Source organism: Maylandia zebra, linkage group LG9, assembly GCF_041146795.1.
Source record: "Maylandia zebra isolate NMK-2024a linkage group LG9, Mzebra_GT3a, whole genome shotgun sequence".
Lineage (NCBI taxonomy): Eukaryota > Metazoa > Chordata > Actinopteri > Cichliformes > Cichlidae > Maylandia > Maylandia zebra.
The window spans coordinates 33,036,827-33,062,014 of record NC_135175.1 but is presented as its reverse complement, the minus strand read 5'-3'; the positions used below and the strand labels follow the sequence as shown (position 1 = coordinate 33,062,014).

The following is a 25,188-nucleotide window of genomic DNA, read 5'->3' as shown; positions in this document are numbered from 1 at the left end:
TCGATTACTTAAAGATTCCAACAACGTAGTAAAAGTTGGCAGTTTATCAACCAGAAACAAAAGAAATGATGTCAAAATTCTAGACTAAATCCCAAACTTTATTCTAATCCCATTTATTTGATGAGCTTTTTGAAATGATAAACACTGAATGTAAATAACTGGAGGCCCTGCTGTGTGTGCAGTCAATGCCAGCTGTGTATAAAATTGAGATGAAACATGGAGAGTTTACATGGTTGGTGAAGAGGAAGGAGAAGCACTTCATCGATCTCCACAGAGAACTGAGAACATACAAGACCTTCATGAAGATTCCACTTCCACGCAGGTACCTCAGTGCCTCCTGTGCCTATTCACAGTTCATATTTTATCTTCACTGTGCTTTGCAGAGCTCATTTTTCTGCCTGTATTTCCACTGCATGTTCTTGGATTTGAACACACAGCCTCCTAACAAAACTTTATTTTATTTCTCTCTCTGCAGTCACACGGTGAAGAGGAACATACCGTTGAGGAGTGAGGTGAGCCAGATCCCAGAACTCCCCAGAGGAGGCGATGGCGAACTGGACAGAGGAGTTTCCAGTCGAAGGGTAAATTGCTCCTGATGGCCGATATTTAATTTTATGGTACCAGATTTATGTACTACGTATATTAAATTGTACTGAATATTTCTCATTGTTTCCTTGATCTAGAAACAACTGGAAGATTACTTGAATACTGTGCTAGCGATGCAGATGTATAGGAACTACCACGCTACGGTAAGGACACAAAAGTTACAAAGTAACTACATTCTGCTCATTTTCAGCTCCATGTTTTTGTTTTTGGATTCTATCAGAGTCACTTTGCATAATTCACAGTTCCAAATAATCCTTCTTACCTTAAACTTGGCCCCTCAGTTTTAGGTCCAACCCCCTCTAAGCCAACTTCTGATTGGCTACATCTTGCAAACAGGTTTAAGTAAGAAGTGGGCAGGGCTTCTTTATCTAACATGACCGGGTTAAAAAAGAGAGAAAGAAACTGAGTGTTTAGAGTATTCTGGAATCCGAGCTTCATTTTTAAAAACTTTGGCAATGCTTAATATGAACATCCACTGTAGTAACACTGTACATAATAGAGAAAAGCATAACAGTTAACCTTGAAAGGTTTCAATATATTTTGGAAAACACTGACGACCTTTTCAGGTCAACTTAGAAGATGATAAGTAGACAACAATCTTGTGAAAGTGAGTTTATAAATATTTTTGCTTGATTTTCAGATGGAGTTCATTGATGTTAGTCAATTGTCTTTCATTCACGACCTGGGACCAAAAGGACTGTAAGAATCATTTGTTATCAATGTGTCAATTTTTCACTGAAATCTTGCACTTTAAGAAATATATCCAGTGAAATTCTGAAATTTCTACTCAAAGATGGTGTAGGTGGGGAGTGCAGGTTAAAGTTGATGGCAAAATATTTAATCTTGTCTTGCTTTGTATAATAAGGTTCTCCTAACCAGTCCTTTCTAAGTATTTTTCTATATTATGAACTGTCCTTTTGTCTTTTAGAGAGGGAATGGTGCTGAAGAGATCCGGCGGCCATCGGATCCCCGGCATGAACTGCTGTGGTCGCAGCAGAATGTGCTACCGCTGGTCCAAACGGTCAGTAAATAATCAGGATTCTTACAGGATGTTTGCTTAGCCTTAATAGTCTTGGTCATTTTCAATGTGAGCTTGTGATATGTCACAAATACACAGCAGCTTAGGTAAAACAGGAAATGATGGGGAAGCTTAGAGACATCTTACCGGTGCATCACCTCGTCTATGCAGAAGATGCAATGCTGTATTTATTGGCTGTTTAATCTGAGGAAAGGGTTCAATTCTTGGGGGTTCTGAAGTGAAAAGTTAGTACTCGATTTAAGAAAAACATTTGAATCTATCTATGTAGCTGACAAACCAAACGTCCTGAAGATGAGATTTAAATATAAAGCATTTAAAGCAATGTTTTATGTTATGCTATCTTATCTGGAACCTTATCTGTACAAACCTTCCTTAGATTTATACTTGAAATTAGTGTTAAAATCACTGTAACGGTCTGCAAATTGTACAACTGCAGTTCAGAATCGTTAATGCCTTGGATACGGAGTAAAATGCTGACACGTCATTTTAACAGAGCCTCTTATTAATGGCAGGAAAGAAGGGTTAACAGGTAAGTCCACTAAACAACAAGAGGAAACTTTGATTAGGATCGTCAGTGTTGCCACAGCTGACTGACTCAAAAACAGTAAAGTTCTTTCCATTTAGCTTTAGATTCATTTTCTTTAGCAAACAGTAGAATTCACCTTTGATTCTTTTTATTTAAATCCTTCATCTTATTCCCAGGATGTGCATCATAAGTTAAATGCAAATCCACACTCAATCACGCAAGGATAGGAACTAATTGCATGAACTCCTGGGTGTGAAATGGTGAACAGAAGAATATTAATATTAGAAACATTGCTCTGTGTATTTGTTGCGCTTCATAGGGGGTTTCCTGAACCATCCTGCTTGGTTCATTACAAGTAGGAAGAGTTGACATTTAACCAGTTAAATATGTGGCACGCCAAATGGGGTATTTAACCTTTTTAAAATGCCGTGATCCATCATAACAGATAAACATTTTGAATCTAAGAAGCTCGTCAGCTTTATTTATTTATGTATTTATTTTAAAGGGGAGCCATTATGTTTACATAAGCCAAATGGTGTTTAAGGAAGTATATGACAATAAAAAACTTTTACTTAAAATACTGCCTGTGTGTGTGTGTGTGCAGCTGGTTGGTGGTGAAGGACTCGTTTCTGCTGTACATGAAGATGGATTCAGGCGCCATCTCCTTTGTAATGCTGTTTGACAAAGAGTTTGGCATCAAGATGGACTCCAAGGACACGGATACCAAACACGGCGTCCGTGTGGACAGTCTCTCCAGGTCTGCGATGGCTATTTTTACTGCATATGTTCAATATTTTAAGGCTTGAAGAAAATCAGAAACTGAAGTAGTGTTTGTGCAGGTCTTTGGTGCTCAAGTGCAACAGCTACAGACATGCCCGCTGGTGGGGTCAGTCCATTGAAGGCTTTGTCCAGAAGAATGGCTCAGCCTTCCTCAAAGATCACCGCTTTGGATCTTTCGCTAGAGTGGAAGTGAACATCCCTGCCAAATGGTAACCACACTTACTCTTTCTGCTGTAGTTACACTCACATTTGACACCTTAAAACCTGTTATTTAACATTCAGATCACTTCTAGTCAAAGTAGTTTCAGTTCCTGAGTCACATTAGACCGAGTTAGGGATACACCGATCTACATTTGTGGACTGTGCATCGGGCCGATCTTGTTGACAGACTCTTAGACGATTTCTTTATTTCAGTTCTTTGTTGTTCTGTGTTTACTTCAGTTTAAAAGCAGCAAAACAATATAAGAGAACCTCAGTAATGGATACCTCCAAAACACACATCACTATTCTGCTGCAATAGGTAAATGCATCATAACTGGAAAGCTCTCAGCGCCTGATACAGAAAGTGAATGCAGAGCTGTTAAAATGCTATTTAATGATGCTCTCAAGTGAAAGAGTGAGTGAAGGCTGCAAAGTTCAGCTGCAAGTGAACACATCACCATTTAAACTGAACTTCTGGATAACAGCGGGTAAAATCCACTGCCATTATAAAGCATTACAGTACAGTTTCCATAAAAGCAAGCGAACAAGATGTGGATACAGGTCAGTTTTTTCTTCACTGCTGTGACGCTGATGCTTCAGGCAACTTAAAACTCGGCAGCAAGCAGACACAGTTGGAACTTAGAGATTTAAACTTAAATGGATACGAGCTGATCTGTGTATGAACTGAGCTTCTTTTATTTATTAACAAGCAGTAAAAAACAGCCTCACATCTTCCTCTTAACCTTAAACTGAAGCACTTTAGTGCCAATCACCAGACGCAGGATCACTTTAAAAAAAAGTCTAGACAATACCCGGTCCAGCTGGCACAGTGTGCAGGTTAGTGTGTGTTTGTGTACTTCTGCCTTTGTGGGAACTGCTTTGAGGTTTAGACTTTAAACATGAGGACATTTATAGAAAGTGATGAGCCACTTTTAGAGATTTAAAGACTGTAGCTGCGAGGTTACACAAAGAAAAAGCATTATGTAAGAGGCAATCCTCACAAGGTAGATGCACAAATGTGTGTCTCGCGCTGGAGTAACCCGACACAAAGCAAGGGAAAGTGAGACTCACCTGCTCATCACCTGTCCTCCCGCTGGGGAACCCTATACCATCTGTGAGACACACTGTGAGTGAGTGTGTGCCTGCTGTCAAGAGCATAAGGATTCAACAGGCAATGGACAGATTGAAAAGTGAGAGGAGAAGTGTTCGTTTCATTTTTCTTTCTGTCCAAACAAGAGCAAAAAGCATCAAACACTGCAATGAAACCAGAGGACGGCTAAAGCTGAAACCTCGGAGGCTGAAAAATGAACCTAGTGCTCAAGTTCCAATAACTGCAGGTCCTCTAATGTCCACTGGGGCTGGCTTCAAAAGTGAGTCAGTTCCCTACAGACTCCCATGTTAAAATGCCTAATTTTACAGCAGAAGTAAACATGTTTACAGCCTCCTGCAGAAACTGTTTTGTCTCTTAGACAGGATCAAAGGTCAGGGAAAGCTGGAACAGCTGGGTTTGAGGAGGGATGAGAACACGCTCCCATTCTCTGTTAAACAGAAGACAGAGCAATCAGCAAGTTTTCCCACCTGGTGCACGAGAGAGAGAAAAACGAAGAAGTGAAGTTGGAGGAAGGACATGAGGAAGGGTGTGACAGGGAGAGGGAACAAAGAGGAGGGAGGGCAAGAAGTGCACGTCAGGCTACGTCGCAGGTTATAATTCAAATAGCACAAGAAAAAACTATTCCTACTCTGATTCACTCCTCCTACATAAATAAAAAAGTTAGCACTCCACTCACGAGTCAAATAGAAATAAAAGCAACTTAAATAAGAGTCAATCTCAGCGAGTTAAAGCAGCAGACACATCACAACCTCCGCAGCTGTGTCTTTGTCAGAGAAGGTGGACAGATGGTAATTACATGCAGGAGGAGATGTGAGGATAGTGTTGCAGTTTAATTCAGCATGCATGGCTTCCACAACATCCTACAGCAGGGGTGGGGAACTCCAGGCCTCGAGGGCCGGCGTCCTGCAGGTTTTAGATGTGTCCTTGATCCCACACAGCTGATCTAAATGGCTAAATTACCTCTTCACCATGTCTTGAAGTTCTCCAGAGGCCGGATAATGAACTAATCATTTGATTCAGGTGTGCTGACCCAGGCTGATATCTAAAACCTGCAGGACACCGGCCCTCGAGGCCTGGAGTTGCCCCACCCCTGTCCTACAGCAACATGATGACCAGTCAGGTTATAGATAAGTGGGACCCTTCATCAGGACCCTGATTAGAAACCCCTCCAGGCTCGACTCATAACTCATAATCCCCCAGGTTAAAATCAGCTGAGACAGTTTGGAATGAGTTGGAGTGCAAAGTAAAGGAAGGACAATTCCGTTTATGAAGGGCACACCTTCAAAATAAAAGAATCCAGAATATTTTATAATTTTATATGTGGTGAACTAGTTCTGATGCCTTCTGTGTTGTTGTTCACAGTAGGAAAGAAAATAAACAAAGTGTTGAATGGGAGAAAAAAAACAGATTTCATGGATGTCTTGTGCTCCTTCGATTATTTCTTTTTTTTGTACTTTTTAATATGAAATTTAAAAAAAAAAACTGTTTTGGACTGATTTTCCCATTTTGAGAAGGCGATGATTGAAGTGTAATTTGTGGGTTTGTTTGTGGTTCTTCTGAAGGTACGTGAACGGGAAAACATACATGGAGGATGTGGCCAATGCTCTCGAAGAAGCCAAGGAGGAAATCTTTATCACCGACTGGTGGTGAGTGTTCAGCGCACACAGAGCTGTGAGTGTGTCTGTGTGTCTGTTTCATAGTGCACTGAGTGCATGTGGCGGTCACCTCTAAGAGAGGTTTCTGGTCAAATAGATCAGTTACAGTCTAGCTACTGTTACTTACACACACACACACACACACACACACACACACACACACACACACACACACACACACACACACACACACACACACACACACACAGACAGACAGTATTTGTTTTTATAAATCAGTCTTACCACTAAACAAAAATACTACATTTTACTTGCATATATATATATATGTATATAAAAAAATAAAAAAATAAGTGTGTGTAAGTGTAATCAAGTATCCTGGAGGCCGGAGTCCGCAGTTTTAAGTCTACTGGTATGCTTCCGGATTAGCTAGAGAGGAAGTAAAGGGAAAGAGAAAAGGGAAACCAGAAAACAAGCAAAGTAAGGAACAGAAAAGATGAATGAAAGGAAAGGAGGAGGAAGCGTAACAGTGAGAGTGAACTGAGGGGAAAAACCTTTTTGGCCTGTTTCGTCCCGCAGGCTGAGTCCAGAGATCTTTTTGAAAAGGCCAGTTGTTGAAGGAAACCGATGGCGTCTCGACTGCATACTAAAACGCAAAGCGGTAAGAAGGACGTTTTTCTTAGTTTTTATAGCAAAAGTAAAGCTGTCATGTCAATTTCTCCATATTGATATAATACAAAGTATTTTTCCCTAAATTTAAGGTTGTGTCCTGATTCATTGTTTCCCTGCTCTCCTCCACAGCAACAAGGAGTTCGAATCTTTGTGATGCTCTACAAGGAGGTGGAGTTAGCTCTGGGCATTAACTCAGGATACAGCAAGAGAACACTGCTGCGCCTCCACCCCAACATCAAGGCAAGTACACAAGTGTAAAGGCCTTCTGCAGGTTCATAATGGCTGAAACGTTGCATTTCTTCTCTAAATTTTGGGATATTTTGTTCACCAGGTGATGCGCCACCCAGACCACGTCTCCTCCGCTGTGTACCTGTGGGCGCATCATGAGAAGATCATCGTCATTGATCAGTCGGTGGCCTTTGTGGGTGGGATTGACCTTGCTTATGGACGTTGGGATGACAGGGAACACCGGCTCACCGATGTTGGGAGTGTGACGCTCTCTCACTTGGAGCAGGTTACTTCTTCAATTTAGTGTCACTTTGTGCAAGAATCAAAACATTTTATAGACCTATTTTCCCATCATCACTCTCCACAGATACTTATCTCGTTTCTTTCAAATAGACTAAAGGATTTAATGCTCTGCTCACATTGAGAAAACCCTGCACAGAAACATACCCAGACAGGTGTTTAGAACCCTCCTCCCATGTTCTGATATTAGGTGCTAATTAACCTCCTTATAACCAAGGGTGTTCCCCAGGGAACCATTCTAGGGCCTCTCAAATTAATAACACTCTTAGCCACAATATCACAAATGCCTACTCCAACTTTTATGTTTCTGATAGAGTGATCTGCTGCTCAAAGTCTTCTTCTAACCAAGCTTTCTATCAACTGAATAACTTTTTAAAAACTTTTCTTAGTAAAAAATATTAAAAACCCAAAAAGAACAGAGGGAAAATGATCTAAAAATGAACCCAATAGTCATAATTAATATAAATTAACTGAATTAACTGGATCAGACTTACATTAAAGAAAGCAGCACAAGAGTGATAATACATCTGTTTTATTACTGTTTATTAGGCTGCAGCTGCCTCTCCCAGCATGGCTGCCCAAGCCAACGGCAGTGGTACGTTTTCCCAGAGCAACGGAAAAGGCGTATTCACTGTGGCAGACTCGATGGACCAGCCAAGGCTAAAGAGTCACGGGAGGTTGAGGAGGACCAGGATGAGCATCAGAAGACACCTGCAGAAACACGGGCTGGCCCATCCCGATAGCGACAGTGACCTGGAGCACGAAGAGTGTGAGTTTTGCAAAAGTGCATGCACAACACAGCAGATGCACAGAACACGCTTATGTCAGGGTGCATGGGTGTACTTTCACTTTAAAAAAACAAAAACTGCTTAGTCGACTTTATGTGCAGAGTGTGTGTCTCTGCAAAAATAAAAGATTTTTGCTCACCGGCGCTTAAATTATGTTGTGTTTTCATCCTTGCCTTCAGTATTTTCACATGGTTTTGATGAAACAGATACAATTTGTTTAGGTTAGCTTAGGCATGGTAAGACAGACTGTGAGCCACATGGGACTCTATCGGCTAATGATATTGGTATCTGCTGCCTCCATGTCTCCATCACATTCTGCTCTTTTTAAATGTAGTTTCATAGGATGATCTAAAGTGGCTCTTTTGATGTTGGAGGTTGCCGACACATGGGTTAGGTAAACAGTACTGTGTGTTACTGGTGTACGATTCATGCCATTTTGGGAATGACAGTGCTATGGAAGATGATAGGTGACAGAGTGAGGTAATCATCAATAATCAAAGCATCAGCTTTGCCCCCATAAAACTTTGCAAAGATTAATGAAATAGAAAACAGGAATTAAAGACAAATGAATCTAAAACTATTAGTTTAGGTTGTTTTTTGTCTTTCTATGTTAATCTCTTTTAAATACATTTCATCTTAAAATGTAAATTTTTACTAGGTTTATTTATTCCTTGCTTTTATTTTATTTATTTTTTTTATTTCCTTTCTTTCTATTACTTTAATAAGAACATTTATTATTATCTGTTTATCTTTATTAAATCAATACATGCATTCTTTCTTGTTAGCTATTTCTTTACTCTCTTTTTGTTAAATTAAAACATTTCTTCCATTGTTTTCATCATATTTGATGGTGGCGTTCGTGCTGATGCTTTTTTATCTGCCTCGGTCTCGTCAGTCTCTCGTATTATGTGGCCGTCAGAACTGCATCAAGAACAGCTGAAATTAACCTGTAATTAATGAGGTGTTATTAATTAACATGAACTCAAATGCTCCTGCTTAGAGGGAAGAAGGTGATTTGATGTGTGTTTTCATGGGCGCTGCGTTTAGGTTGGTCTGACAGCATCAGCAGCCATCAGGCTCTGATCCCCGGCAGGCTGTCAGAGCCGAGGGTGGCCATACCGCTCGGCCTGTGCCAGGCTGGTGAGTTGGAGGCAGGGTGGCTGCTAGATCGCCTGTTTTGCAGTGTGCTTTGCTGTGGTTTCAGCTTGACTGACATTTGATTCTGTTTGTCAAAGGTCAATCTAAGCTTCTATTTTTTTATTTAACTTTAATTAAGACACGACATTTAATCAAAAGAATAAATGTTATACCAGGAAAACAATTAGTAGAAATACTGTATGAGTTATCACTAACAAGCAAGCATTAACAGACCTGATTTAATGCTTCCACCTAACGGGCCTCTATGTGAACCATAAGTCCCGTTGATTTTCTAAACAAAACTAAAATCTCACCCAAAAGTCACAGTTTAATGTTCCCGATCGACTGACTGAGAGAGACTTGGAGCTTTTTATTGTCACTGTGCAGTTTCTTGCACAGCGAAATTGGGTAGCTGGACTACAAAGGTGCAAAAGTTAAAAAAAAAAAAAAGAGAGAAAACAATATACAACGAGGGAAAAATAAAAAGCAATATGTATGTGTACATATATACATATATGTGAGTGAACTATATACATGGTGTATGCATTGGAGACATTGAAACAGAAACATTGTGGGGCTGTATACAAGGGCACGTAATAACACGTTTTGATCAAACGACCAAAGGTTCTCAGTGCTGTTATCTAGTCCATTGCACCTGCACACGCAGTGAGCTGAGAGCATGAATACATTCATAAACGTCAAAAAAAGCTAAGAAATGGGGGAGTAAGGGGGAAAAAACGCACACACAGAGGGTGAAAACGTGTATTTGTGAGTTTAATGATAAGGAATCAACCAGCCTTCTCTTAAATAACTCACAGCTCAGTCTGATTGTGGCCTGTTTCAGATTTTCCCTTTAATGATATACCACAGCCTGTAATCACTTTCACTCCATTTATTTATTTTTTTAAACAAACACGTTTCTGAGCGTGTTTCGTTCCTGCAGTAAAACAGCTGCTGCAGGCTTTGTGTTTTTAGCTGCAGGAGGCATTTTGTTTGTTTGCCACGTTCATCTACGTTAATCCTGCTGATGTCATATCACAGGGAACGTGATGCAAATTAAACAATAAGGGCAGAAAAATCACCCCTGCTGTTGCTTCTTCTCTTTGTTTGCACATCTGATACAGTTGACCGTATGAATATGTTTTTGAAATGAGCCTCCAGCCTGGCGGGTAGGTGAAGTGATTGTAGTGCAAACAGGGTGAGTGGAGTTCAGTCTGCTTGCAGCCTCTATGTCCTGTCCTCCTTCCAGCTGCTGTTTCATGTCTTTAAAATGGCTGTTGAAGCATTTTCAACACCCATATATCACTGACAGAGTCTCCATGGCTCTCTAAGATAAGCTGCACTGTAAAATTGAATTAGTTCCCAGAACTTAAAAAGACTATGCAAACTCATTGCCTCAAAAAACAAAGTGAAGTTTACTTAAGATAACGTTCATTGCAGGTATACAGTACTAAGAATAGCCAGGTGTTTCTGGCACAATACTAAATGTTTACCCTCTGATAATCATTTCAAGTTCTACTAAATTAAAAAATAATTTGTGCTAACTTACTTAAAAAAATCACATTATTTTTTTATCATCCTTGAAATTTCTAGTACAGCATTTATATTAATATAACACTGAATACAAGTATCATTCAAAAAGAACTCATTTGCTTTCTTAAACATTTTTTTTCCTGCATTTGCTGTAGAACAGACCTCAAAGTAGACAATCTCAGGCTCCCTCCCCACCGGAGAGGCGACATTCAATGTCCCACCTGTCAGTCTGGATAGCCCTGACCACCACCCAACACACATTAATGTCAGGAAAGCATATTTTTAAAAAGAGCTATGTTCAAGAACTTTTCATTGTGATTATTTGTATAATAATTTGGACACAAAGCAAATTTAACTGTTCAAAAACTTGCAGACTTCATTATATATTGTGCAGACAGTGTGGACCCTCTAAACCAGGGCTGGGTAACTCCAGGCCTCGAGGGCCGGTGTCCTGCAGGTTTTAGATCTCACCCAGAGTCAACACACCTGAATCCAGTGATTAGTTCATTATCAGGCCTCTGGTGTAGACACCTCTGCTCTAAACTAAGTTTGTGCGATATGATTTTTCAAGAAATGCAGATTAAACTGTCGTTGTTTGTATTTACTTACACAGGATGTCTTGTGGAATTAACTCATCAGTGACTGCATAGTGCAGTCATAACGCAACTCTAATATCAGAAGGCAGGAAACGATCAATAAAGAAACAAGTTCCCCAAAGCAAAGATCAAATGAAACAAGAAGTAAAACGGGTTGATCTGCAGTATAATTACAGTTGCAGTTATTAGCAATTGTCACTGACAATTACTAATATATTGGAAAACCAAAATACTTCCCACTCAGGTTATGTCTCTCTGTCCAGCAGCTGCTTTTCTAGACTCAGTTTGATAAGTAAGAGTTTGATGTAATGTGTGCTGTGCTGGTCCTGAGCCTCAAAGACTGTAAGAAGCAAGCAGAGGGAGAAAAACCATTTAGAAGCTGATTTGATCCTTAATAGCTGTGCAGACCCCATACAACCACATTAGACTAACACATTTAGTATTAAAAACATCATCTATTGCTGTGTCTGAATGTGTGTTATTGGCACTGTCAGTTTAGGCCTAAAGAGATATGTGTGTTAAATTAGGTGGTTTTATTTTTTAATGTAATGATTACATGCTTGTTAAAAGAGTCCATGTCCAACTTGTGGGATCTTTATCCCACATAAAAATGTATAAAACGACTTCAGGTGACTGTTGTCTAAGGAGCTTGGAAAGAACTGTTGTTGTTAATTGGCGCTACATAAACAACATTTAATAATTTAATAAAAAGCCAATGCTCATGTAAAGGTATTAAACCTATTTTTAAATGGCAGGCTTTTTTTTTGTTTGATTGTATGAAAGTGTACTTTTCATTTGATCTATGACCTCAGTAAACACTTTCCAGATCAGTTTATGGCCTCTATTGATCCACGGCCACTATTAAAATATGGTCCTTATTTGTATCACTTTGGACAATAAATCTCACGTACCGTGCTGACTCCATCCATCTCTGATATACAGTTTAACTGTGGTGTGTGCTTGGATGTGTATTTTTGTCAGCAGCAGTATCTTTGAAAATCCCACCATGAAAATGGTGCGTTGTTTAAACAGCACAGGTGCAACATCAGGAAAACTGAAATGCTCAAAGAAGAGACCGTTGTTATCATTGTATATTGACCATATAATGGTTTCAAATAAGTATAATAAGAACTGGTCAAAAATGAACTCCCCAGGTTGGGTGAACTCACTGAAATAGCTTTTATAAGAATAGTTCATTGTCTTCTTTTGATGATAGATAATTGATCAATATCAATTGTTTTTTAGCCTCTGACCCAGTGCAAAATGAGCCTGCGGGGGTCAGAGAGTTGCATGGGAACACGCGATTCTGGCACGGGAAAGACTACTGCAACTTTGTGCACAAGGACTGGATTCAGCTAGATAAGCCTTTTGATGGTAAGCACATCATTGATGGTCTCACTCTTGATGCAGGATGCTTTTCTTTAGGTCTGAACTTCCTGTTTCTGCTTCTTTAGATTTCATAGACAGGCACAAAACTCCCAGAATGCCTTGGCATGACATCGCCTCAGTGGTTCATGGGAAAGCAGCTCGGGATGTGGCCAGACACTTCATCCAGCGGTGGAATTTCACTAAGGTTGGGGGTCATGCTGCTGCTGCTTCAGTCTGAATAAAAATGACAGAACTGGGAAAGTTGTGATCAAAAATTATGTGATCCCTGGTTGAACTGACTTGCACTAAACAAAGTCTGCTTGATTTTCATGACTGTAGAAGAAAAAGTTGATGAGATCTCTTTTCTGTTGCATTACCAGCTTGTGAAGCCAAAGTACCGCTCCCTGTCATACCCATATCTGCTGCCCAAGTCTCACACCACTGCTGGAGAACAGCGATACCAAGTCCCCAACTGCATCCCCACCAAAGTACAGGTTAGTAGAGGTACTAACCCCCAAGTAGGCTATTTTGGGGTTGTTGTTATTTTTGCTGGCTTAGCTAATAGTCATCTGGTGTCAGTTATGTGCCTTATTCTTCGGTGAATTGATTAGTTTTACATTATTTGTAAAAAGTTGAAGCTACAAACACTGGTTTATTATATACTGTAATATACATTATTATGTAGTTTGTTGTGTCCGGATCAGCCGGTTTCTCACTTTTCAGACAGGAGCTTTATAATTATTAAGCCAGAACTTTGCCACTTGAACTGACGTGGCGTCCCCCAGAGCTCTGCCTTAGGTCCAATTATGTTTCTATTCAAGTCAATTCAGTTTTATGTATATAGCGCCAAATCACAACAGCAGTCGCCTCAAGGCGCTTCATATTGTACAGTAGATCGTACAATTGTACACGATTCCTTTTGCACACACATCCTTTCATTTCCATGAAGATAATATTCAGTGATTCATATCAAATAACCTTCGTAGAGTTTGACTGCATTGTCTTGTGGTCAGTTTAGGATCACATCAGTTGTGAATAAGATCTTTATTGTCCTTGCTTGGGGTTCTTCCCCAACTCAGAGGTAGAAATCCACTGTTTTCTGGCAGAGAACCAAGACCTCGTACTTGGAAACTGTACAAGGTCAGACTTGGAGGTGCTGACTCTCATTCCAGCTGCTTCACGTTCAACTGCAAAATACCTGCTGAAGATCACACTGAAATCAAACCAACAAAACATCATCTGAGATACAGTTCAGAGGTTCCCAAAACATAAAAAAGGAATGTTAAAAATGTTATAAATTTTCTACATAGTTATTTGTTTGTAATTTATTTGCTAACCCACATCAGGTTATTCAGCATGGAAAAATTGAGCAGAATAAAATCAAAATATGGGAATAAATGGGAATGCCAACTAGCTGATAACCAAATATAGAAACATGTTCACAAGGAACAGTTTCAAGCTTTTTTGTAAAAGCTGAAATAAACATAAAAAGGTAATAAATCTTGTCTGTGAAGTTTCCTCTGAGTGACAGGAAACAGAGTCTGTGACTTATTCCCATCGCTAATCTGTGTTCCCTCAGATCCTGCGCTCAGCTTCAGATTGGTCTGCTGGCATCAAATACCATGAAGAGTCCATCCACAATGCCTACGTTCACGTCATCAAGAACAGCCAGCACTTCATCTACATAGAGGTTTTCATTTTTACACATATAACTCCTTCCTGTAGTAGAAGTATACAACAAAAGTAGAAATTGTTTCTAAACGCTGCAACATAGAAAGATACCAACTTGATTTTTAAAGCTTCAGCCTTATTTTGGCTTCATGTTCTTGCAGAATCAGGTCTGCGTATGCAGCATGAAGCTTTGATATCCATAGGAGCACTTCGCTTTTCTTCACTGTGCAGAAAATATTTGTGACCTTTGTACAGGATATAAGAATGTTTCTGTTTTTATCTCCCAGAATCAGTTCTTCATCAGCTGTGCCGACAACAAATATGTTTTCAACCAGATAGGAGACGCGATTGCAGAGCGCATCATTCGTGCGTACAGGTAAAACACAGATGCACACGCACACAGCGTAACGCTGAAAGAACACACAGTTTGTCGATGTTTGTGTGGCTGCTGTGTGTTTAGAGTAAAAACACTCCAATGGACTCGACACTCGCTCTGGTTTATTGTGACATTATTTCCTAGAAACACAGTGTTTGTGTTGCTCTGTGTACCTTCCACATGTTTAACAGATGAACTCGGTCTGACACAGTCAAAGAGCTCTTTGGATACTTTCCTTTTGGTTCTCCTCTCTGTGATGTTTTGCTGGCGGGAAGTTTATTCTATCCTGCAGAAACACAAACCTGCCCCGACGTCTCTGTGGCTTCAGTTTATAAACAGTCTAGGATGGGTTTTTGATGAACCTTCCAGCTTTAGTGGATGCATACGCAGGAAAACATGTGTAGCATAATTAATGCATAATTCATTTAAAGATCTTTAAAATGGCCACACTCTGAAGTTCAAATTCTTAATCAAATCTTTTTATTTACACTATAGCAGATGTGGGTTTTTTTTACCCGCATAGATACGTTTTTATCTGAGTTTATGCTTCACATCTGTTTTTGCACCAACTTCCTGGGCTCAAAGTCAAAGTTGTGCACAAGAACAATGTCCATTCTGGAAAATTCACGGACTGCTTGTTGTTGTACAGTTATTTAGAGGATTGTTTTGATTTTATAGTCATGTTTAGAAGGACTGAAGTACCTCTTCCTCCTCTCAAGTTACTGAGCTCGTTAAAATAGCCTTTAATGAGTGAAGCGCGAATATAACCCTCTACCAAACTATTGGATATTTCGGATGTTCTGGTCCTGGAGGCACTGATCTTTGTTTGATGGCATCTTGGATAAGGTTGCCAAACGGATGGACAGTTGATGGATGTTTAATCACCACCTGAAGTGTCAAGCCTGGTAGCGAACTCTGCAGTTGAGGGAAAAGCTGCCAATCATTGGATGTCATCAAATAAAGACAAACGAGTCTAAAATATTGTGAAAAGCTTCATAAATATACTGAAATGTTGTGATTTTCTATGTGTGATTTTTAGGGCGGGTAAAACGTATCGTGTTTATGTGGTGACGCCGCTGTTGCCGGGCTTTGAAGGAGACATCAACACTGGAGGCGGCAGCGCCATCCAGGCTGTCATGCACTTCAACTACAGGTGTGTGTGTGTTTGTAAGTAACAAAGAATGAGCCATGTTAAACCACTGCCACACCTTACCTTTTAACACACACACCTGTTAGATCTGCCGTGTGTGTGGGTGCTGTGTGCCTTCACTCCGTTCCTTTTTTTGTTGAAGCATTTTTTTCTCGCCCACATCCTTGAGTAAACAGGCAGCGCTTCCTGTTCAAACATGCTGACACACACAGAGCCTTGTGTTGTGTGGAATGTGGACTTGCTGCTAATCCTCCTCTGTCTCTCTGTCCCTGCAGGACCATGAACAGAGGAGACCACTCCATCATTTCCCAGCTCAAGAAAGAGAGTAAGTCAGCACTAACAGCAACACCCTGATGGTTACAGGGTGTCACGTAGCCGCTCTGGTTGGGACTATGAGCTCTCTTTGCACTGTATGCACTGTATTTTCCATCATTGTGTCACAGCCTTTAACATATGTAGGGTTAAGTTAATAAATTAGTTCTGAAAAAAGCAGTTTATTTACAGTCAGCTGAATCTTAGGTAGACTTTTAATCTCAAATCCTGTTTATCGTGTATATTTGTGCAGTAATGCCTAAAGCTTGGTTTATACTTCTGCGGGAAATCTACGTCCTAACTTGTGTAGTAACCAGAAACTCCTTTTATCCCTAAAATGACACCGTCCATGCCATTCAAGTCATTGCAGCGCAGTGTTAAAATGGGATTCCAGTTACAGTGTAGATTGTTACAGTTACAGTAACTTCAGCAATGTTTTCCTGTAAATTGTAGTTGTAGCAATGAAGCTCTTACCTGAGTCAGTTTGAACATTTCGTAGTTCCCTCGCTCACTTCGGTTTCATTTGTATATCACCAACTCACACTTTTATATTGTAAGATAAATAATCGATAGTATTAGCCAGAGAAGCGCATCAGTCAGTTCCTTATGAGCAAACACTAGGTGACGGTGTGGATTTTCTGCTCTTTCTATACAATTTCAATGATCAAAACCCCCAAACTGCTAAAATACTGATGTGATTGTAACTGTGTGGTGTTTGCTTGCAGTGGGAGATAACTGGATAAACTACATCTCCATCGCTGGTCTGAGGACTCACACTGATCTGGAGGGGAAGCTCGTCACTGAGCTCATCTATGTCCACAGCAAGATGCTCATCGCGGACGACAACACCGTCGTCATCGGTGAGCAGCTTCAACTGAGTATAGGAATTAAATTCCACCCTGAACATGTATAATAGAGAAGCGAGAAATGAGAGCTGCAGAGTGAGACGTGTCAGAAGATTTTAGATGTTTTTAAAATGGTTCAAAACAAAGTCACGACTCAGTTTCCACAAGATAAGACCGTTTTCAAAGATGGAGAGAGATGAAATCAAACACCTGTTTCTGATGAGAGTTTGTCTTTTGTGCAGATTAGTGGAAGATGCTGTGCTTTACAGGAAGCTGATGATCTATTCGGTTTATAAGTTCATTTAAAGACGCGTGCTTCCACAACTCTGGTTTTATTTGGAAATTGCTATAAGAGTTTTAATAATTTAATTCAGAATTACAGAATTTCCAATAAATAGTATAATTTATACATTATTTTGATCACTGATGTCATAGTAGCTGTAAAAGACAATAAGTTTTCTTATTTTTGCAAATAAATGTTTGAAGTAAAAGACAAAAATGAGTGAATCTAAGGAAATTACTGAAGTGGATTCCTTAGATTTGACTTCTTGGTTTGTGTGTTATAAAATCATCAGGATCATTTCATGTAAACAACCAAACGCAGGGTATTACATTTTTGTTTGTTTGTTTTAATATTAAATGATGCTGTTTAAAAATGTTACCTTCTTACTGTGGACAGTTTCAGAGTTTCAGGCGCTTGAATTAAAATCTCGAGGTTTTAGTTCAGGTTTTAAACCCACTGTGGGAGGGCACCACTTGTGGCCACAAGTGGCGTCATCTAAAGCCACTTTTTTATATATCGAGATATAAAATGAGACTGATGGGTTAATTTGGGAGGCAATGATTGAGTTTCTCAGATGTTTTCATAAGAAAGGCCCAGAGTGTTGTGTACGGATAATCTGAGAGTCGTTGACACCCGGACGGATGTGGTGGTGATGGGGAGGAGAGTTAGTACAGTAGATTTCAAAGGCAGAATTATCTGATAATGTGGTGACATCAGTATTATAAATATTGGTTGACAATGTGGGGAAGTGATGGTTAAAATAACAAAAATACTCGGCCAGAATAAAGAGATAATCTGAGGGAGCAGAACTTCCTCCTCCAAACTTCATCTCAAGATCTCTTTTCTGTGAATCATCTCTAAGCTTAGGTGATAGTTGGCAGTAACTCTTGACCACTGAACAGTGTCAGCATCCTATAATACTGTCAGGATATGTTGCTGATGTCTTGACTGTTTTGTTGCTGTTTGCATCGTAAGTAAATTTAGGAATAAATGCGTTTTTCTCTGTTTTTAAATGGAAAGTTGGTGCTTTTATTTTGCCCACACTCACAAAGACAAGTTTAAAAGAAAAACATTTCCCTAAAAAGCTGAATTAGCACAAGAAAGTAAAAGTAAACTTTTATTTAACAAAAACTCTCCTGTTGAATTAATTGTAATTAAGTCTTTTAGTGTCTCGTGGTAGTTTTAGTGAAATGTATTTGTTTAGCTGCAGGTCTTATGATTAGGATGTGATTCTAACATAAAGTGAAGTGAAAACCTCCAGTACACTCAAACTGGCTGTGAGAGAGCTGCAAACAGCCTGAACAGCAGAAACCTAAACAGTCTAAAATCCAGTGTTGCAGCGCCCCCTGCTGGTGCTTTCTGTCCCCTGACGCCTGGTTTGATCCTCGGTTTCTTCAGGTTCTGCCAACATCAACGACCGGAGCATGCTGGGAAAGCGGGACAGTGAGGTGGCGGTGATCGTGGAGGACTCGGAGATGGTGGACTCGGTGATGGACGGAGAGCCGTACAAGGCGGGAAAATACGCCCTGCAGCTCCGGCTCGAGTGCTTCAAGTACTGAAAAATGTGCAATTACACATTAGAAAGGCTTATTTGACAGAAACACTGATTATTTAATGATGATGATAACTGGAAACATACATTCTCAAATCAGCTGTCCAACGCTAACGTGGTGAAAGAATGGGAGGTTCAGTCCCAGCCTGAAGGAGCGTGTTTGAGGCAAAACCCTTCTTTCAGATTCATTTAATATTAGTGCATTACTGCTCTCTTAACCTCCTTGTTTTCTGACATGGATTCTGCTCTTCACCACCTCTCACTGGGTGCAGATTTCAAACTTCTCAGACTTTCAAACAGTCTCAGACTGCACACCTCTGCCAGTTTGTAAATTTCCCTTCACATCACGCACGACTTGAGTTTCTGCATCCATACTGACATCTAGATCCTGATTAGTTAGTTACATTGTTGTCTTTCAAAAAGAAAAAAAGAAACCAGAGAACAGATAAAAAGAGGTGTGATAGTGCAAACATCCACACAGTCACTGCTTCTTAATATGTGGTTCAATCCATGAAATTAAACAATCCAGATGTGACTGAAGTGCAGCCTTTAAGCTTTAAGTTATGCTATATTGTATCCATTTTTATACATAGTCCTTATTTGCCTTTTAAATTCTTTTCAAGTTTGTCTCGAAGTAAATGTGTAATTTTTGTATGACTATTATATTCATTTTCTACCCTTTAAGTCTCTCGGTTGTTTAATGTTATGATGAAATGTAAAGATTTTAAAGCAGGTTGTTGCTCTGTTTTTACTTATTATATTGTTCAGTATATCTTTGTGTGTCTCACCCTCCTCCTGTGTCCATCAGGACGATCCTCGGCACTTACACAGATCCCACCATCGATGTTTCGGATCCAATCAGCGATCACTTCTACAAGGAGGTCTGGATGTCCACCAGCGCTCGCAACGCCTCCATCTACCAGCGAGTGAGTGTACTCCTTTGTATTCAGCTCAACTTTTTCTTTCTTTTTCTAAAATATATTTTTTACATGAGTTTTCTATTATTTAATGGATGATTTAGTCAATATTAAAACTACAAGCATATCAGCTGAAGGTAAAGCTGAACTTTTCCACTTGCTGTCACACAGTCATGGAGGAATACTATAACTACATAATCAGTCATAGATCCTGAATAATGACATGAAAAAATTGCTCCAAGCTCCTGTTTCTCTCCTGCTCCTCCAGGTTTTCCGCTGTCTGCCATCCAGCGACGTCCGTAACATAATGGAGTTGGAGGGCTACCTGGCCAAGGCCGGCCTGGACAAGGAGGACCCGGCTCGGGCTCAGGAGGAGCTGAAGAAGATCCGTGGCTTCCTCGTTCAGTTTCCTCTTCAGTTCCTGTCTGAACAAAACCTGCTTCCACCCATCGGCTCCAAGGAGGCTATGGTGCCCATGGAGGTCTGGACCTGAGGCAGAGGGGGCACGTCTGTGTTCGTTGAGTGGAAGGTGGATAGAAAACACTCTGACGCCATTCTGGAGGTCTGACGGGGCTCTGACCAAAAACAGATGAGGTCATGCTGGAGCTTTTTAAATGTTATGATCTCTGTTTCACATCATAGATTATAGCTCATGATTGCATGTTAAGAAGACAGCATCTCCCTGAGTTGAGACTCTCAGGAGACATTTACTTTTAAACTGTAATCTGATCATGGCAACATGAGGAGTTCTCAGTGATGAGTATTTGGATTTAGACTCTCCACAAACACACAGACCGATGTCAAAAATGCTGACATGTTCACAGAGAGCAGAGACTGGAAAAATGAAGTAATCATAGATAAAATCATACATGAAGTTTAAATGATAAATAAATGTATTGACAACAGGCAATTTATGTGATTTAAATAGATTACCTGGCAGCCTCAACAGGCGTGCCACAGGAAAACAGGTGTGGTCAAAACCGTTTAAAATGGTTGTGTCACACAAGGAAATCACAGAAATCGGAGATTCTTTAGAAACACCTACTAATTACTGTGATGAGCTTTAAGCTGCAGCTTTAGAGGAATGTCTGCCCTTAAGGCAGAAATATTTCTGGATACTCATGTCAATAAAGCAGGAACTAAAATTTTGTCCAACCAGGCTTTTGTGTGTTTGTTCAAACCCACATTTGTTTGAGTTACACTAATCTGAAAAAACTCTAATAAGCTCCAGTTTCTAAACGAATATACGAGACCACACCTGAACATACATCAAGCAGCCACAACATTAAACCTTCTGACAGGTGAATCACATCTTGTGAAAAAACAGTGCTTTGCTGAGAAGCTTTGAGTCCTGGCATCCCATCAAAAGATAGTTGCAGACTAAATGCATACACCCTTTTATGTTACCAACACTCCCTGACAGCAGCGGTCTCGTCCCAGCATGATGAAACATGACGCAAAACCTTCCCGGGAACACGATCTCCACCTAGAGGCCAAAACTTCTAAACTCCACTAAAATCTGGTCGACCATCAGCAGGATGAGCCAGAGCAGGCAGAGCAATCAATGCAGCCCACATTATTAAAGGACAGTCATTAGGGTCGGGCATGGACCTCAAGTCCTGGGCAGTTTTTGCTTTGTGGAGGAGACCACTGCTGTTGCAACGGGTGGTAGCATGTAGATGTGCATGAGCTTGGTCTGCAGAAATCGTGATACATACCAGGGCCCTGGGGCAGAATCTTTAATTGCATCAAAATTACAAATGTTATTCATTTAAACTGCCAGGACTTCTGTTCTCACAGCATGGGGTGACCACATTATGACTGTCCCCACTTTGTGACATCATACAGAGCCAATAGTGGAAACATTTTTATAAACGGAGGGTTTGGAGCAGTGTGAGTTTTGGGCTCAGCCATGTTTAACATGACTATCCACCATCTGATTTATGACAGAAGGTGGACAGACCTAAATGTTGTGGCTCTTTGGTGTGTGTTACTTTCTGTGTTTAGTAGCTCCAAAAACCAGAATTGACTCTTTGTTACAGACATACAGCAGTTTTGATTACAGCCTTGTAAACGTCAACTCCAGCATGGCGTCAGCTGTGATGTAACATCTATGAACCTAACCTTACGATGTTCAAAGACTGAGAGAGACTCCACAGCTTCCCAGAGCTCATATGTGCACACAGGTTGCTTCTGAACAGAAGCAACAGACATGGGCGTACAAACCAGCAACAGAGGGAGTGATGGACTCTACAGTGCCTGAAAATCTAGGCCTCGTGTTTACAGGAAAAAATGAAATTCCCCTGTCACCGTGAAGCTATTACTCTACCTTTTTTGTTTGTTTTTTAAGTACAGCTTGAGCCTCCGTTCTCTAACAACACTATGCAACGTCCAGCTCTGACTCTTCTGCTTTCAAAAGACACTAAATCGTTAAATCCAGCAGAGCAGAGGCGGGGATGAAGAGCCGGATCGAGCTGTCGGGCGTCTCTGCACATGTTTTCCTTTTAAACTTGTCTCATGTGGCTGCTTTTAATATTTATGTCAAACAGGAAATCAAACGTGCCAAAGATGACGGACTGTACGCTGATGTTAACACACATTCCTCATACTGTGGATTCTGCATGACTTAAGCCTCAAGTGACCTACGTTTATACCAGCTGTACTGATATAGCTCTATGTTGCTGGTTTCTAATTTCCTAATAATAATTTTCTGGAAACCACTACTGTAACTTGGTGATTGGGGGATTTAAATAATAATAAATATTTATTTATTACTTGTGTGTAATTGGGAACATTTTTCTAGATGTAATAAATTATTTTCATTGGTTGACTTTTAGAAAGACTCCAGTTATTGAGATCAATTCATACAACGTGTCACTATTTCCAGGAAACTATTAGGAAATTATAGACTTGTACAAAGCTATTTTATTTTGGAGAAGCATGCATGAAGAGTTTATTAAATTGCTGCATTTCCTTTTGTGTCAGAAAGCGGAAATTTCCCACAATGGCTAACTTTGCATTAACAGGTAATACTGGTTTGTCACTGGTATAATGGATGTTTTATGTCCACCAGGGGGCGGTAGAACAACATGTTACCACTTTAGTAAGTTGTTGTGATGACTGTGTCTGCAAACTGTTGCCAGTTTAGACAAGCAGCAGGAATAAAGACACATGACTGTCCATTACTGCGTTCACCTGCTGAATATCCATCAAATCTAATTCGGAAAGTTATGATGCCAAAGTCTGTCACTGTTCCAGATGGTGATTCCCAATGTTTGGTTGACTGAACGATTGAACTGTGGTGCTTGGATAGATCTCCCCTTGGTGAACTTGTGTGTGCAGCGTTGCTACCATGAGACACTGCAGTCACATGTTTTTGCTACCATGAAGTCAATCAAAGCTCTCTTATCTTAGATCAGGACGTCTGCCTGTGATACTTGTGATACTATTTGCATTCTGCCTTTTAGTCATTTTAAATTATCCGGTGTTAACAGTCATGGGGGATCTAAAAGAGTAGCTTCTGTCACATTTTCACAATCCTGAATCAACTATTCACCCCAAAAGTCAAACTTTCACTCTTTCAGCTGCATATTTGGTCTCCACCTACTCTAAGAATTGCCTCTTACAGTTCAGCTGCTACATGTAACACTATACTGATCGGCTACTTGGATAGTCTGTGTAGAGTTGAGGAGAATCCAACAAACAAAAGCCTTCAATGCTTGTGGCGTTCCTTTGAAATTGGATTAAGTGTTGGTCCTATTTGGAACAGAACTGCACTTTGGTGTAAAGTGCGACGAAGTCAGACCACAAGACTTTCATGATTTCATATTGACTTTGTGGACTTTGACTGATTTATGTCAAAATTTGGGTAAATATCACCGTGACCATGTCCATGTCAAAATAGACAATTTCAGTTTTAACCTTTTTATTGCTCAAATCAGCCCTAACTTCTGGTGATTAAAAGAGGACTTTTGTGGATGCAAACATGGCTTCACCTTGTGGAAAATATGTCTTTAAGTGCGTTATCAAGAAGATATTACACCAGCTTTGTCTTTGTACTTTGTTTCTGCTCCCCTCAAGTTGCCAAAAGATATTATTGCAGGTTTGGAATATTTACAGTTAAATACCTTCTGATTAACCAGATTCTGATGCATGAAGCCTCATGCATCAGAATCTTCTGATCTTCTAACACATCTGGAACGCAGCATCACTATTAGTGTCTTCCTCGTTGGTCTGTTCCTCTGCATGATGCTGTTTTGTGCTGTAAATTTGAAATGTAAGGATCTTTACTGACTGCAGCTGACAGCATGACAGCAGCTCGTTGCCATTAAACCGTCACGGACAAACGTGTGAACTTTATAAGCTGAACAGTTTTCTTTAAAGCCATTGTTGAAGCTAATCGTGTGTCTGTCTGTAAGATAGACCTGATACTTTAATGTTGTTGGAAATTGGACCTTAAGTGTGCTCTTTCTGTTTAGTCTTCCTCTCTACCTCCCTGTGTTTCTACCTCCTGGTCCAGCGCTTTCTCAGCTCCTCACCTTTTCAGCTTTTGTGATATCAGATTAAATCTAAATCAGAAGCTTAAAATATAAAAGGCTGAGCTCAAATCAATCAACTTAAACACAGAAATATATCTGAAATCTGACTGTTTGCTCGTGTTCTTTGAATCTCAGCTTTTCTCTCGTCTGCCTTTGTTTTTGCTGTATCTCTATAAAAATGCACTATTTGCACAGTTTGTTTCTTTGTGGCAGCCCCTTAAAGTGATCTGCACATCATGTGTTGCTTTTTGAAATGATGGATTAAATAAATGAGGTGTTAACAAGTCATTGAAAAGCATCTGATCATGTTGTTCAGTGATTCCTTAGTTCAGTTCAACTCAGACTTATACTGAGACGCTCAGTAGCATCTTCTTTAGAGTTTTCTGTCAATCTACACAGAGGCACAAGCACTCACTGTGCTGGATCTATATGGGCTGTTCAGCACCTACGATGTTAAATATTAAAATGTTTTCATTATCAAAGTCTAATTCTTTAGGATTTAAACCCTTGTATGGAAATACATATTTTTTCATGATATCACAATTGTTCTTTTTTGTTGAATGAAATTCAATATTTCTTTTTATTCATAAAAGATTAACATTTTTTTTCCTGTAATTAAAATGGAAAGTTTAAAGTTTGTGAAATGGGAACGTCCAGCTAAGAATCCACTGTAGAAAAATACATTTTAAATACATTTTAAAAACACCTTTTATTTCTTAATAACATGGTATACATTTTTAAATTCTCATCATCTATTTCTCAAAGTTATAAAATGCACAAATGTCTTTAAAACTGACAAAAATGCTAAATTCATAACATGAAATGCTGAAATTAATGTGATTAATGTGAGTAGTTTTATGGCTTCATTTATTGGTAAATGTTTGGAAACTTGTTTAAATATTAATCATTTCATTCTGTTTCCCTGCCTTTCTTTTGTCACATGATGGAAGTGTTACTTAAAAAAAAAAAATCCTTTCTTTCAAACCAGGGGTCTCAAACTCCAGCTAGACGCCGGTTAGCTTAGCATTGCACAAAATTTGAAAGCA

At 39.8% G+C, this 25,188-nt stretch overlaps 1 protein-coding gene across 4 annotated transcripts in view; it reads left to right on the top strand.

The window, feature by feature from the left end:
* The window catches only part of LOC101470809 (phospholipase D1), a 50,470-nt gene extending 26,042 nt beyond the window's left edge, over positions 1–24,428 (top strand). For all 4 annotated transcript variants that reach the window (XM_004574471.4, XM_004574468.4, XM_076888442.1 and 1 more), the window contains exons 4-26: positions 183–322; positions 476–581; positions 684–749; positions 1,247–1,305; positions 1,535–1,627; positions 2,776–2,928; positions 3,011–3,160; positions 5,826–5,909; positions 6,456–6,537; positions 6,678–6,788; positions 6,880–7,062; positions 7,626–7,845; positions 12,376–12,504; positions 12,585–12,703; positions 12,879–12,992; positions 14,078–14,188; positions 14,457–14,545; positions 15,585–15,698; positions 15,971–16,020; positions 16,733–16,867; positions 18,534–18,687; positions 19,496–19,613; positions 19,873–24,428. In XM_004574471.4, the coding sequence (XP_004574528.1) occupies positions 183–322; positions 476–581; positions 684–749; positions 1,247–1,305; positions 1,535–1,627; positions 2,776–2,928; positions 3,011–3,160; positions 5,826–5,909; positions 6,456–6,537; positions 6,678–6,788; positions 6,880–7,062; positions 7,626–7,845; positions 12,376–12,504; positions 12,585–12,703; positions 12,879–12,992; positions 14,078–14,188; positions 14,457–14,545; positions 15,585–15,698; positions 15,971–16,020; positions 16,733–16,867; positions 18,534–18,687; positions 19,496–19,613; positions 19,873–20,097 (2,805 nt within the window). In that variant the 3' untranslated portion in view covers positions 20,098–24,428. The remainder of the gene's footprint in view (positions 1–182; positions 323–475; positions 582–683; positions 750–1,246; positions 1,306–1,534; positions 1,628–2,775; positions 2,929–3,010; positions 3,161–5,825; positions 5,910–6,455; positions 6,538–6,677; positions 6,789–6,879; positions 7,063–7,625; positions 7,846–12,375; positions 12,505–12,584; positions 12,704–12,878; positions 12,993–14,077; positions 14,189–14,456; positions 14,546–15,584; positions 15,699–15,970; positions 16,021–16,732; positions 16,868–18,533; positions 18,688–19,495; positions 19,614–19,872) is intronic.
* Positions 24,429–25,188: the final 760 nt, after the last annotated feature.